At 35.0% G+C, this 15,109-nt stretch overlaps 1 protein-coding gene across 1 annotated transcript in view; it reads right to left on the bottom strand.

Annotated features, from left to right (window-relative positions):
* ADAM9 (ADAM metallopeptidase domain 9) overlaps nt 1-15,109 on the bottom strand; it is a 129,774-nt gene that overhangs the window by 9,869 nt on the left and 104,796 nt on the right. Inside the window, exons 19-20 of the mRNA XM_008567818.1 lie at nt 13,457-13,598; nt 11,856-11,943 (exon numbers count right to left, since the gene is read on the bottom strand). Coding sequence (XP_008566040.1) covers nt 11,856-11,943; nt 13,457-13,598 — 230 coding nt within the window. The remainder of the gene's footprint in view (nt 1-11,855; nt 11,944-13,456; nt 13,599-15,109) is intronic.

Raw genomic sequence — 15,109 nt, 5'->3', positions numbered from 1 at the left:
TAAAATTCACAAATACATGGAAATTAAACAACATGCTCCTGAATGACAACTTGGTCAAGACAAATCAAAGGGGATATTTTAAAATATCCTGAGACAAATAAAAATGTAAACAAAACATAAAAAAAAATTATGAGATCCAGTAAAAGCAATCTAAAAAGGAAGTTTATACCAAATTTATACCAATAAACACCCACATTAAAAAAGAACAATATCAAATAAATAATCTAATGTTATACACCTCAAGGCCTAGAAAAAGAACAAACTGAAGCCACAGGTCAGTAGAAAGTTAGTAGAAGGAAGGAAATAAAGATCAGAGGAGAAATAAATGAAATAATTAAAACAAAAAGTAAGAAAGATAAATGAAACTAAAAGCTGGTTGTTTCGAAGATAAAAAAATTAACATACCATTAGCTAAACTAAGAAAAAGAGAAGACGAACTCAAAAAATGAAAAAGGAGACATTACAACTGATAACATAAAAATATAAGGTATCATAAGACACTACTACAAAAATTATATGCTTTCACAAAGAAGACATACAAATGGCCAACAAGCACATGAAAAATGCTCAACACCAGTAATCATCAAGGAAATGCAATTTAAAATCACACTGCTATATCACCTCAGTCCAGTTAAAATGGCCATTATCAAAAAGACAGAAAATAATAAATACTAGCAAGATGCAGAGAAAGAGGAACACTCCTAATATGTTGGTGGGAATGAAATTGGTACAGTCATCATAGAAAACAGTATGGAGGTTCCTCAGAGCATGGACTAAGCAATCCCACCACTGGGTATATACCCAAAAGAAAAGAAATCTATATATTATCAATATGTTGAAGATACACCTGCACATCCATGTTCATTGCATCATTATTCACAATAGGCAAGAGATGGAATCGACTTAAATGCCCATAAATAAATGACTGGATCAAACAAATATAGTATGTGTATACACAATGGAATATTATTAGGCTATTTAAAAAAATGAAATTCTGTTATTTGTGGTAACATGGGTGGAACTGGAGACTATTATGGACCCAGGAACAGAGAGACAAATATCACATGACTTCACTCACATGTGGAATCTTAAAAAAAAAATTAAAAGTTCTCATAGAAGTAGAGAGTACAATAATGGTTAGCACAGGCCTGGAAGGGAAGGACAAGGAAGAGGGGAGGTTGTAGTAGACTAACAGATACAAAACTATGCTATCTAACCTAAGTGAATCATTGTGCAGTATATGCATGCATTGAGACAACACACTGTACCCCACAAAAATATATGAATATTAAAATAAAAAATAAATAAAGGCCCTACAAAGGCCTATAATCAAAATTAAAGTTATATGTGAAAAAACTGAATAAACTAGAAGAAATAGATGAATTCCTAGACACATTCAACTTACTGAGACTGAAATAGGAAGAAATAGAAAATTTGAACAGACTGATAACACATAAAAAGATTAAAGCAATAACAAAAAAAAAAACCTCCCATCATAGAAAAGCCCAGGACATTATGGCTTCATGGCTGAATTCTACCAAACATATAAAGAAGAGCTCATACCAATCCTTCTTAAAGTCTTCCAGAAAACTGTATATTCTTGCCACCTTTGTTAAAATCACTTGGCTAGAAGTGCATGGGTTTATTTCTGGGCTCCCTATTATGTTCCACTTGTCTATTTTTGTGCCAGTACCATGCTGTTTTACTTTTTATAGCTTTATGTTATATTTTGACATTAGAAAGTGTGATGCCTCCAATTTTGTTCTTATTTTTCAAGATTGCTTTAGCTACAGGGTCTTTTGGGGCTCCATACAAATTTTAAGATTGACTTTTCTATTTCTGTAAAAGATGGCATTGGTATTTTGATATGGATTGTGTTGAACGTGCAGACTGCTTTGGATAATATGAATATTTTGATAATGTTAATTCTTCCACACCACCACCATGGGATAGCTTTCCATTTACTTGTATCCTCTTCAATTTTTTTTCACCAATGTTTTATAGTTTACATTATAGAGGTCTTTCATCTCTTTGGTTAAATTTACTCCTAGGTATTTCATTTTGGGGGTAGCTATTGTGAATGGGATTACTTTCTTGACTTCTTCTTTGGCCTTTTCATTACTGAAATATTGGAAGGCTGTGGATTTTTGTGTGTTGATTTTGTATCCTGCCATTCTACTGTATATATTTATTAGTTCTAGTAATTTTCTGGTCGACTCTATACTTTTCTATGTATATGATCATGTCACCTGCAAATAGGAATAGTCTGACATCCTCCTTACTGATTTGGATGCCCTTTATTGCTTCCACTTGCCTTATTGTGCTGGCTAGAACTTCCAGTACTATGCTGAATAAGAGTGGGGAATATCGGCATCCTTGTCTTATTCCAGATCCTAAAGGAAAAGCCTCCAATTTTTGTCCATTCAGTATGATATTAGGTGTGGGTTTGTCATATATGGCCCTTATTATTTGAGGTACGTTCCTTCTATATCTAGTTTGTTGAGTGTTTTTATCATGAAGTGGTGTTGGATTTTATCAAATGATTCTTCTGCATCTATTGAAATGATCATATGGTGCCTTAGTGTCATTCTGTTGATATGATGTATCACATTTATTGATTTGTGTTATGTGGAACCATCCTTGCATTCCTGAGATGAATCCCACTTGATCACGGTGAATGGTCTTTTTAATGTGTTGCTGGATTGTGTTTGCTAGTATTTTATTGAGGATCTCCACATCTATGTTCATTAGGGATATTGGTCTGTAATTTTCTCTTTTTGTTGTGTCTTTTTCCAGTTTTGGTATGGGGTTAATGTTGGCCTCACAGAATGAGTTTGGAAGTATCCCCTCCTCTTCAATTCTCTGCAAGAATTTGAAAAGAATTGGTATTAGTTCTTTAAATGTTTGGTAGAATTTGGCAGTAAAGCGATCTGGTCCTGAGGTTTTCTTTGTTGGGAGACATGTTATTAATCCAATTCATTAGTCATTACTGGTCTGTTTAGGTTTTCTAGTTCTTCATGATTCAACCTTGATGGGTCATATATGTTAAGAAATTTAACCATTTCTTCCAGGATTTCCAGTTTGTTCACACTATTTGTTTGTAGTAGTATCTTAAAATCCTTTGTATTTCTGTGGTGTCCAATGTATTGTCTCCTTTTTCATTTCTGGTTTTATCTGAGTCTTCTCTGTTTTTTCCTTTGTTAGTCTACCTAAAATTTTATCAATTTTGTTTATAATTTTGAAAAAATCAACTCTTTATTTTATTGATCTTTTGTATTTTTTAAAATCTCTAATTCATTTATTTCTGCTCTGATCTTTGTTACTTCTCTCCTTCTACTGATTTGGGGTTTGGTTTGTTCTTGTTTTCTAGTTACTTGAGATGTAATGTTACATTGTTTATTTGAAGTCTTTCTTCTTTTTTGATGTAGGCATTTATTGCTATAAACTTCCTTCTTAGAACTGCTTCTGCTCTATCCCATAGGTTCTGGTATGTTGTGTTTTCATTTTCATTTGTCGCCAGGAGTTTTCTAATTTCTCTTTTTATTTCTTCTTTGACCCATTTTTTGTTTAGGAGCATGTTTAATATGCATGTATAAGTATGGTTTCTAGTGTCCCTTTTGTTCTTGATTTCTAGTTTTAACCCATTTGGGTTGGACAAGGTAGTTGATATGATTCAATTTTTTTTAACTTGTTGAGACTTGTTTTGTGATCTAACATATGGTCTAGAGAATGTTCCATATACTGCTGAGAAGAACATGTATTCTACAAGAATGTGTTAGATGAAATATTCTATATATGTCTGTTAGGTCCAATAGGCCTATATTAGAGATTAATTCTGATGTTTCATTGTTAATTTTCTATCTGGATGAACTGTCCTTTGCTGAAAGTGGGGTGTTAAAGTTCCCAACTATTATTGTGCTGGAGGCTATTTTTCCCTTTAGGTCTAATAGTAATTGCTTTGTATAACTGTGTGCTCTGAAGTTGGGTGCATATACATTTAGAATTGTTATATCCTTTTGTTGAATTGATACCTTTATCATTATATAATAAATTTCCTTATGTTTTTTACTTTCCCTACTTAAAGTCTATATTATCTAATATAAGTATATCTACTCCTGCTCTTTTTTGGTTTCCATTTACATGAAATATCTTTCTCCATCCTTTCACTTTCAATTGTTGTGTGTCTTGGTAGGTGAAGTGCAATTCTCATAGGCAGCATATTGTTGGTTCTTGTTCTATAATCCATGGAGGGACTCTGTGTCTTTTAATTGGGGGCATTTAATATGTTTACAGTAATTACTGATATATAGGGACTTGTTACTAACATTTTGTTACTTTTTTCTGTTTGTTTGGGTTTTTTTTTTTTTTTTACCCTTTTTTTCCAATCTTACTGCCTTCTTTTGTGGTTGAGTGGTTTTCCCCAGCAGTGTATCTGGATTTCTCTCTATTAATTTTTAGTAGGTCTGCTATAAGTTTTTGTTTTATGGTTACCATGAGGCTTACAATAAATATGTTATTATAGTTATAACAGATTATTTTAGACTAAAAACAACTTAATTTTGATATCTAAGAAAAAAGAAAAAAATCAAAAACAACTCTATGCTTCATTCCCCTCCCAATTTTTGACATTTTGTTGCTTCAAGTTACCTCTTTTAATATTGCCCACCTCTTACATATATTGTTGTATATGTTATTGTCTTGGTCAGTTTGTCATTAAGTCTTCATACTAACCATGTTATTGTTCTACATACTTTGGAAATTTTCAGCCATTATTTTCTTGAATATGCTTTCTACATCTCTTTTTTATTCCTCTCCTTCAGTTATGCCAATTATGTGGAGGTTATTTTGCTTGAGGGAGTCTCATATTTGCTGTATCTGGTACATTTTTCATTTTTCTTTTTTCTTTTGCTCCTTTGATTGGATAATTTCATGTATTTATCTTTGAGCTCACTGATTGTTTCCTCAGTTTGATTAAGCCTGCTGTAGGAGCTTTCTATCGAGTTTTTCAGTACAGATAACGTATCCTTTATTTCCAGAATTTCTTTTTTGTTTTTTTTTTAATTTATTTAATTCCTTTGTCAAGTTTCTCACTCTGCTCCTGGACTGTTTTCCAGATATCATTTAATTTTCTATCTGTATTTTCTTGTGCCTCCTTGAACATCCTTAAGAGGGCTATTCTGAATTCTTTGTCACATGTTTCATAAATCTCTGTTCTTCTGGGTCTGCTGCTTTGTTTGTTTCCTCTGATGGTGTCATTATCTCTGTTGTTCCTCAATCTTTGTGTCTGTATGTTGATGCCTGAGCATTTGAGGAGACTGTGACCTCTTCTAGGTTTTATAGGTGTTCTTTGGTAGTTTTAGACCTTTACTGGTTAATATCAGATCTCTGTCTCTTCTGTGGGTCTTTTTGGTTGTTTTTTGTTTGTTTATTTGTTTGTTTTTCAGTTCCATGGTAAATTATTAGCTACCACCACCCCTTAAATTCTGCACTAGAACTAATTCGTTGTCCTTTAGTTAACTCCACAATTGGAGGAACTTCCTGTGGGGACCAGCACTTGAGTTCTGTGCTTGAGCTGCTTTACTGGTGATTCTCTGGGGAAGGCTTTTTGTGAGGATCAGATTTTAATTGTTGGTCTTTTAATCACTTCCAGGTCTTGTGAGGTCAGATACACCTGGTCTGTGTGGAAATTCTGGCCCAGGACCAAGTCATTTCAGCCAACTGTGTCCCCACAGTTCTATTACCCTGATCAATCTCCACTGAGGGAGCCTGTGCCAAGTGGAAGGCAGATCTGCTACCCACACTGTGCCCCAATGTTCCATGGTGGGCCAGCATCCCCCGCAACCCTTTCCCATGTGGGGAGCCATGTACAGGTTCCTCGCAATGACTTATCAGCCTCTCACTGGCCTCTCAATGGCCGTCTTCTCTCCTGAAGACTTCAAGCAACTTCACACAAAGGGCTCAGCTGTGGCTTTTGCTGGCTCTTGCTCCATGTGCCACAGCTTTCTGCCCTTCACAAGGCCGGCCCTGAAGTGGCTGAGGCTCAAAACGTTGAAGTGGTCCCTTCTCCCCCTTGCTGTGGCTTCTCCCACCTTCACAAACTCCACGGGTCTCTCCTCCTCTTCCCCCAAGCTCCGGCAGTCCCAGGTTGGCAGTCTTTGTTTTTTAATAGTTATAAATTGATTGACTATGGGGGAGAGTGATGCTGGAGAACATCTATTCCACCATCTTGATGAAGTCTTAGAAATAAATTTAAACAAGGACAGAAAGATCTGTACACTTACAACTATAAAACATGGACAAAATAAAGACACAAATAAATGGAAAGAAATCTTAGGTTCATGAATTCCAAAACAATATTGTTAAAATGTCGATACTACCCAAAGTGATCTACAGATTCAATGCAATTGAATCAAAATTCTAATGACATTTTTCAGAGAAATTGAAAAAAACAACCCTACAATTTGTATGTGATCACCAAAGACCTCGAATAGCACAAGCAATTTTGAGCAAGAACAGAGCTAGAGGCATCACACCACCAGATTTCAAAATATACTACAAATGTACACTAATTAAAATAGCATGCTGCTGGCATAAATACAGACATATAAACTAATGGAACAAAACAGAGAGCCCAAAACCCACACATTTGTGATCAGCTGAGCTTTGACAAAAGTGCCAAGAACCCATTGTGATGGTTAATTCTAGGTGTTAACTTGATTAGGTTAAGGAATACTGAGAAATCTGGTAAAGCTAACTTTTTACGTGTGTCCATAAGGGTATTTCCAGAGAGGTTAGCATGAAAGCCTAAGTGGATTGGGTGGCAAAGATCCACCCTTAATATGGGCAGAAACAATCCAATCCACTGGGGGCCCATAAAGAATAAAAACAGAAATAAAAGGTGAAACGCTCTCTTTATCCACTGGAGCTGGGATACACACCACACTGCTCTCCTGTTTGTGGACATCACAGCTTGACACTCCTGCTTCTGGGTTCCAAGACTCACACCAGCTTCTCTAGTTCTGAGACCTTCAGACCTGGACTGAGCCATGCTACCAGCATCCAGTTTGCAGATGGCCTATCACGGGACTCCTCTTCACAATCACATGATCCAACACCCCTAATAAATCCCCTCTCATATCCTATTGCTTCTGTCTCTCTAGAGAACCCTGACTAATAAATACAAAATGAAGAAAGGACAGTTTCTCTGTAATAAACAGTGTTGGGGAAACTGCATATCCACATGCAGAAGAATAAAATTGAACCCTTATCTCACATCATATACAATGATCAACTCAAACTGGATTAAAAACTGAAATGTAAGACCTGAAACTGTAGTGGACTGAATTATGTCCCCCCCCAAACTCACTGAAGCTTGAATTGTGTCCCCAAGTTCTATGTATTACAAACTTGGTCTCCACTGTGACTGTTAAGAGGGTGGTAAATCCTATTATGGTAATTGAAAGGTGGAGCCTTGAAGAGGTGATTGGATTGTAGGATCATGCCTTAGGGAATGGATTAAAAATGGTGGTCAGGGGCGTGGTTCTGAGGGCTTTAAAAGAAGAGGAGAGTCTGTCTGTCTCTCTGTGCTCTCTCTGCTTCCACCATCTTGCAATGTGAGATCGCTGTGTCACTTTCACCACCACCAGATGGACTTTGGACTTCCCAACCTCAGAAACCATAAGCAATAAATTTTGTTTTCTTTATAAATCACCCAGTCTCAGGTATTTTGTTAAAAGCAATATAAATAGACTAATACAAACTATTTTTTAAAATACTAGAAAAAAACATAGGAAAAAAGCTTCTTGACATTAGTCTTGGAAAAGATTTTTTGGATATGACCTCAAAAAAATCACAGGCAACAAAAGCAAAAAATAGACAAATAAGACAGCACCAAACTAAAAGCTTCTGCACATCAAAGGGAACAATTGGCAGAGTGAAGAGTCAATCTACGGAATGGCAGAATATATTTGTATACCATATATCCAGTAAGGAGCTAATATCCAAAATATATGAGGGGACTTCAAAAAGTTCATAGGAAATTGGAATTGAAAGACAAAAATAAGGGCCGGCCCGGTGGCGCACTGCTACAGTGCGCCGCTTGGGAGCGCAGCAGCGCTCCCGCCGAGGGTTCGGATCCCACATACAGACCGGCCACTCACTGGCTGAGCGAGGTGCGGGCACGACACCGAGGGTTGCGATCCCGTTGCCGGTCCCGGTCCGGTATGGGCGTGACACTGAGGGTTGCGATCCGTTGCCAGTCACGAAAAAAGACAAAAAAAAGTAAAAAAAAAAAAAAAAGAAAGACAAAAATAATAAATAGAAATTTATTTGTCAACATAAGCTCCATCAAGTTCAAGACACTTTTGTAAATGATGATACCAGCCATTTAGTCCATCCCTAAAGAACAGAGCATCCTGGGACCATATGAATGGTCCATGTCAATTCAGTCTTTTTTACTGAAGAATTATTAACTGAAGAAAAATGGGTGCCCTTTAAAGATTTTTTAACATTAGGGAACAAAAAGAAGTTAGGAGCCAAATCAGGACTGTAAGGTGGATGCCTAATGATTTTCCATTAAAACTCATAAAATTGCCCTTGTTTGATTAGACAAATGAGCAGGAGCATTGTCATGGTGAAGAAGGAAGCCAGTGAAGCTCTCCCAGGTGTTTCTCTGCCAAAACTTTGGCTAACTTTCTCCAAACACTCTCCTAATAAGCAGATGTTATCGTTCTTTGGCCCTCCAGAAACTCTGCAAGCAAAATGCCTTCAGCATCCAAAAACTGTTGCCATGACCTTGACTCTTGCCTAGTCCACTTCTGCTTTGACTGGACCACTTCCACCTCTTTGGTAGCCATGGCATTGATTATGCTTCGTCTTCAGGATCATATTAGTAAAGCCATGCTTCAGCTCCTATTACAATTCTTTGAAGAAATGCTTCAGGATCTTGATCCCACTTGTTTAAAATTTCCACTGAAAACTCTGCTCTTGTCTGCAGCTGAAGTGGGTGCATCAGTTCTGGCACCCATCAAATGGAAATTTTGCTGAACTGTAATTTTTCAGTCAGAATTTCAAAAGCTGAACCAGTTGAGATGTCTATGATGTCAGCTATCGTTTCTGCTGTTAATTGTTGGTGCTCTCCAATTAGGGTACAAACAAAATTAATTTTTTCTTTGCAAATTGATGTGGATCGTATGCCACTGCAGGCTTCATCTTCATCAGTCTCACACCTCCTTAAATAGAGTTATCCATTTGTTAAATTGGTGATTGGGAAGTGAGGGGCAGGCAGGGAGTACTATCCCCATAACTTTTTGTAAAGCATCCATGATTTCACTATTCTCCCACCCAAGCTTCACCATAAATTTGACGTTTGTTCTTGCTTCAATTTTACCAGAATTCATGTTGCTCTGATAAGGGTTCTTTTCAAACTGATGTCTTATCCTTCTTAGTGTCTCAAACTAGATTTTGTTTGGACATGTTATAACAATTTAGTACTACTTTATTTTGGTGCAAAAAAATTTGCAATCAATACATAGTTTTTACATAGTATGCATTTTCTATGAACTGTTTGAAGATCCCTTATATAAGGAACACAAACAACTCAATAGCAAAAAAACAAATAACTCGATTAAAAAAATGAGGAAAGGATCTGAATAGACATTTCTCAAAAGACTTACACATGGCCAAAAGATATATGAAAAATGGCCAACATCACCTATCCGTAGAGAAATGCAAATTAAAACTACAATGAACTATCATCCCACATCCATCAGGATGGCCACTATTAAAAGAACAAAAAATAGCAAGAGTTGGCGAAGATGTAGAGAAACTGGAACCCTTGTGCACTGTTAGTGGGAATGTAAAATGGTGCAGCCATTATTTAAAATAGTATGGAAGTTCTTCAAAAAGTTAAAAATACAATTACCATATTATTCTGCAATCCCACTTCTAGGTACATATCCAAAAGAACTGAGAGTAGTATCTTGAAGCCATATTTGCACATTCATGTTCACAAAAGCATTATTCACAATAGCCAAGAGTTCCATGGACACAACCTGAATGTTCATTGACAGATGAATGAATACAGAATATATGGCATGTGTGTATATATGGACACACACAATGGAATATTATGCAGCCATAATAAAGAAGGGAATCCAATTACATGTGACAACATAGTTGAATCTCAAATACCTTAGGCTAAGCAAAATAAGCCAGTCACAAAAGGACAAATACTGTATGATTCCACTCACGTGAAGTATCTAATCAAAAATCATAGAAACAAAAAATAGAAAGGTGGTTGCCAAGGGATGGTAGTAGGGAGAAGAGGAAATTAATGGGTATAGAGTTTCAGTGTTGTAGATCTAGAGATCTGTTGTGCAAAAATGTGAATATAGTTAACGCTGTTGTACCATACACATAAAAATGGTTAGGATGGTATAATGTTATTATTTTTTACCACAACAAAAAAAATCTTGAAAAAATTGATTAAAGTGGTAAATTTTATACATATTTTGCCACAATAAAATAAGGAAAAAAATATACCAAAGGTGAAGAAGAGTATCAGATAATTCCTAACTAACATGCATAGGAACTGTGTGACCATCTTATATACACAGAAATATGAAAAAATCTCCAAGATATATGGTTAAGGGGAAAAGAATAACAAATTTTGTTTCCTTTTTAGAATGGAAAAGAGGAGGAAATAGAGATATTCTGTATATATATACTTTTATATACATATACAAACATGAAAAAAGGATATCTAATCATTTCACCTCCACATAATTGGAAAGAATTTGAAAGTCTGACTATACCAAGTGTTGACGAAGATGTTCATCGACAGGAATGCTCACACACCACTGATGACACAATCACCCAATGGTGTAACCTCTTTAAGAAGTAATTTGGCAATTTCTGGTAAGAATTCACATATCTTTCAGCCCAGCAATTTAATTCCTATATGCTCTAGATCAGTGCTCCCCAGTAGAATCTTCTCCAAAGATGGAAATGTTCTGTACCTATGCTATCTGATACAGTACCCAGTAGCCACATATGATCTGTTGAGTGGTTAGTGTGACTGAGAAATGGAATTCTTAATTTTATATACTATAATATGAAATCTAAATAGCCACATGTGGATAGCAACTACTATATTAGCACAGTCCTAGAAAGCACAGACATACACAAGATGACTTCTATAGAATGTTCATCTCAGCCTTGTTCATAGTAATGAAAAATTGGAATCTGGCAACAGGAAAATGGATTTTAGAATTGTGTGATAGTTATGTAACATAATAATATCAACAGTGAAATGAATGAACCACAGCTACATGTATCAATAGGTATCAATCGCAGAGTAACGTTAAGGTGAAAAGTAGATTGCAGATATATGTGTAAAATTATCAAATAAAACATTCTAAAAAGTTTTAAAACAGATAAATATAATATTATATATTGCTTAAGGATATATGCATATCAGTAAAAGTATATCATTATCCCAATACCCCCTGAGACAATTAGACCTATCCAGGAGCTCAGCACCAAGTCTTTGGTGTCCTAGGGAAGCCAAGTATTGAAAACAGAAAGATGGAAGACATAGAAAAAAAGTGATAGCATAAGTCCCATGTTATTTCCCAATCTTGGTTTCAAAACAAGGCATTCTTAATGTCTACATGTCTTTTCCCGTGTCCTCTGTGCCAGGGATTCTGTTGGTATTCCTTTAACTAACTTAGGGACCACATAGAATACACCAGAATTCTTAAGTAACTATGTTTATATCTATATCCATGTAACTATTTTTTTAATATGCAATACTTTAATATAGGAAAGAAAAATAATTTTCGCTTTAAACTTACAACTTGTCTAGCAGGAGTCACTGGAGAAACATGTCGAGGAACACTCACTGGCTGTCTAGACACATTTGCTTGGTTTTTGCCATCTGATCTGAAAGATACGATTACTTTTAAGCTAAATTGAGATTAAAACATTTCTGTATGATATATTACACATACTTTGCATTTTCCCAAATACAGAATAATGATGTCAGTAGTGGTGGTGATCACAATGATAATTAAAATTTTTACATTATTTTTAACAGCTTTCACACATTTTTAATCCTTACAGTATTAAAAAGTATTATTAACCACATTTTACAATTAATTAAACTGATATTCTAAGAAATTATGAAATTTGGTCAATTAGGCCAGTGTTCCCTAACTTTTTTTCTCAATTCTTTCTAAAATCAGAGAAGAACAAAAAGCAGATTCTTAGGCTACATAAACAAAAGTTGAAGTAATCACTCTAAAAATTAGGAAGTCCAAGGGTAGCAAACAAGATGGCTGGAAAGATATAAGATAGGTTATAGACATGCTGAGGTGACAGCAATTAAGGTAGGCAGAGTTGTATGGGAGATAGCTGTAGTTACAGAACTAAAACTTCAAAGATGCAGACTGGGGAACTACCTGCATAGACCAGGCAGTCAGAAGTATTATAGGAAGTAAGAGAAACAAAGGATAGGAAGATAAATCTGTTTTAAAACACATTTAAAATTAAAGCTAACGTCAGGACACTCTGGGAAAATATTATGTAATAAATAAGAATTGGGGCAACAAACCAAAGGTGAGTAAACTAGGCTATATATGCACATTTGGAAATCATAATAATAACTAGTTACTAAGTACTTACAAAGTGCCCACAATGCTATAGGCTTTATTTGTTAATATTTTCTCATTTAATCCTTACATCAACCCTATAAGATAGGTAATATTATTATTCCCATTTTAGGAGAAATAAAGGTTCAGAGAGCTTTATTTATAGTTTCAGTTCATAATCCTAGCAAATGGTTAACCTAGAATTTGAACTCAGATCTGATTATAAGGTCCATGCTAATATATGCTACATTCTAATGCCAATATATCAGAAATGATAGTTGAAAGGTAGTCATATGAAAGTCCAACACAAAGACGAAGAATGTCAGACATCTGAATTATGACAACCCTAACTTTCTTCCATCAAAACTATTTCTTAAAAGCTTATAATTCACAAAATCTGTTTTTAAAAATTGAGACTTGAAAAACTCTTGCTCTATGAAAACTGATAACTTGAAATAAAGATGTAGAAGAAAATATTCCATTTACATTTACATTTTTTAATCTTTATCCCACATTTTAATCTCTAATTAGAAGGCCCAAATCAGATGTCATAGCCCAAAATTCTATTTACCCTGCTTTCAGAAATAGATGTTAACAAAATAAATAAGGGCCATTTTCAGCATCGTATCCTTCCAATTATAAGAGGTGGCTTAGTCACCACGACCTTTCAACCCATGCCAATCATGTGAAAAGGATAACCTAGAACCCGATTTTTAAAGGATTGCCAGCCTCTATAATATGACTACCATCCACCAATAATTACGTTAGATTTTTTCCTTTAAATCTATATCAAATAATTTAAGTACTCATATGTTTGTGATCGCTTCCTTTTGAAGTGGCTTTTCCACAGTTGATCTCTCTTGATGAAGACAAAGATACCCAGTACAATAAGGGGAACGACTATGAAGAAGAACACCAGAAGTCCATTCCTCAATGCAGTATTCTTCTCTAGAGAGAAAAATCTTACATTAATGGTCATCAAATTAGACGGTAACTCATACTACTCAGAATACACTAGGGGATTATAAATGCGTTACATTAATTTTCACATTTCAGAAATCAAACTGATATAAACTGAAGACATCGATAAATCTTGCTCACAGTTCATCCCTGTCCATTCCATTTTTGCCTTCAAAAAGATAACCACTTTCATTAGTTTCTTATGCAGTCTTATAGTATTTCTTCATGCAAATATAAGCAAGAACAAAATGTGTTTTTACTGCCAACTTTTTCTTACACAAAAGGTAGAATACTATAAACACTATTTGGCACATCACTTTTTTCACTTCTCTGTGCATAGAAGGCCTCCTCGTTTTCTGTACAGCTATACAAAAAACCAGTGTGAGAATGCTCTATAGTTTATTTAACCAGCACTCTACTAATAAACATTTGGATTTTTCGAATTTTTGCTATCATAAAAAGAAATGCTACAATGAATAACCTTGTACATATGTCATATCATATGGGTGTAGGTATAATTACTGACTGAATAATTTCCAAAAATCAGAATTGCTGTATCAAAGAGTAAATGCATTCGTCATTTTTTTCAGGTATTGTCAAATTGTCCTCCATAGTGACAGTTACAATTTAGCACACCCACAAGCAAGTATGTAAGAATTCTCCATAGCCTTGTCCAAACTGCCAAATATCTAAACTTTTGGCAACATGGCAGGTGAAAAATTATATCTTATACAATTTTATGTAACATAAAATTATTAATTTTATTTATAAAACTTTTTTTATAAAACTATTAGTTGAACTCCTTTCCATGTTTAAGGAAACACTATTATTTCTTTTTTCTACTTAGTCATTCGACCATTTTTCTTTTTTTTTTTTTTTCCCCTTTTTTTTTGTCTTTTTTTCGTGACCGGCAATGGATCGCAACCCCCGGTGTTGCGCCCGCACCTCGCTCAGCCAGTGAGCGGCTGGTCTGTATGTGGGATCCGAACCCTCAGCGGGAGTGCCGCCGCGCTCCCAAGCGGCGCACTGTAGCAGTGCACCACCGGGCCAGCCCGATTTGACCATTTTTCTGTTGGACTTTTGGTTCATCTCAATTTCTAAAATTTCTTTACATATTAGAGAGATTAACTTTTCTGTGATAAAAATTGGAAATACTTTCCCTTTTTTGTAATTTGATCTATGGTTTTCTCTATACAGAAGTTTATTATTTTGCATAGCTAAATTTATCAGTCTTATTTTTCATGGCTTCTGGATTTTAAGTCTCATTATAACTTCTAACAATTCATTAATTCTTATTAATTTTACTTGTTCTCTGTTCTTTAGAGAAACAATATAGTAGATATAAACAGGGGCAGTAAACTGTGAAACTTTCCTCATAATTCTAAGTTTGTAAAAGTACCAGAAATTTCTGTTAAAAGTTGTATGAAACTATATGAAGCAACATTTATCCCAAATAAAAATCAAAATACAAAAAACTAAAGCAAGCTTGATATATCATT

The sequence above is a fragment of the Galeopterus variegatus genome, unplaced genomic scaffold (assembly GCF_000696425.1).
Source record: "Galeopterus variegatus unplaced genomic scaffold, G_variegatus-3.0.2 Scaffold348, whole genome shotgun sequence".
Classification (NCBI taxonomy): Eukaryota; Metazoa; Chordata; class Mammalia; order Dermoptera; family Cynocephalidae; genus Galeopterus; species Galeopterus variegatus.
The sequence above is the reverse complement of the archived record's forward strand: the minus strand, read 5'-3'. Positions and strand labels throughout refer to the sequence as shown.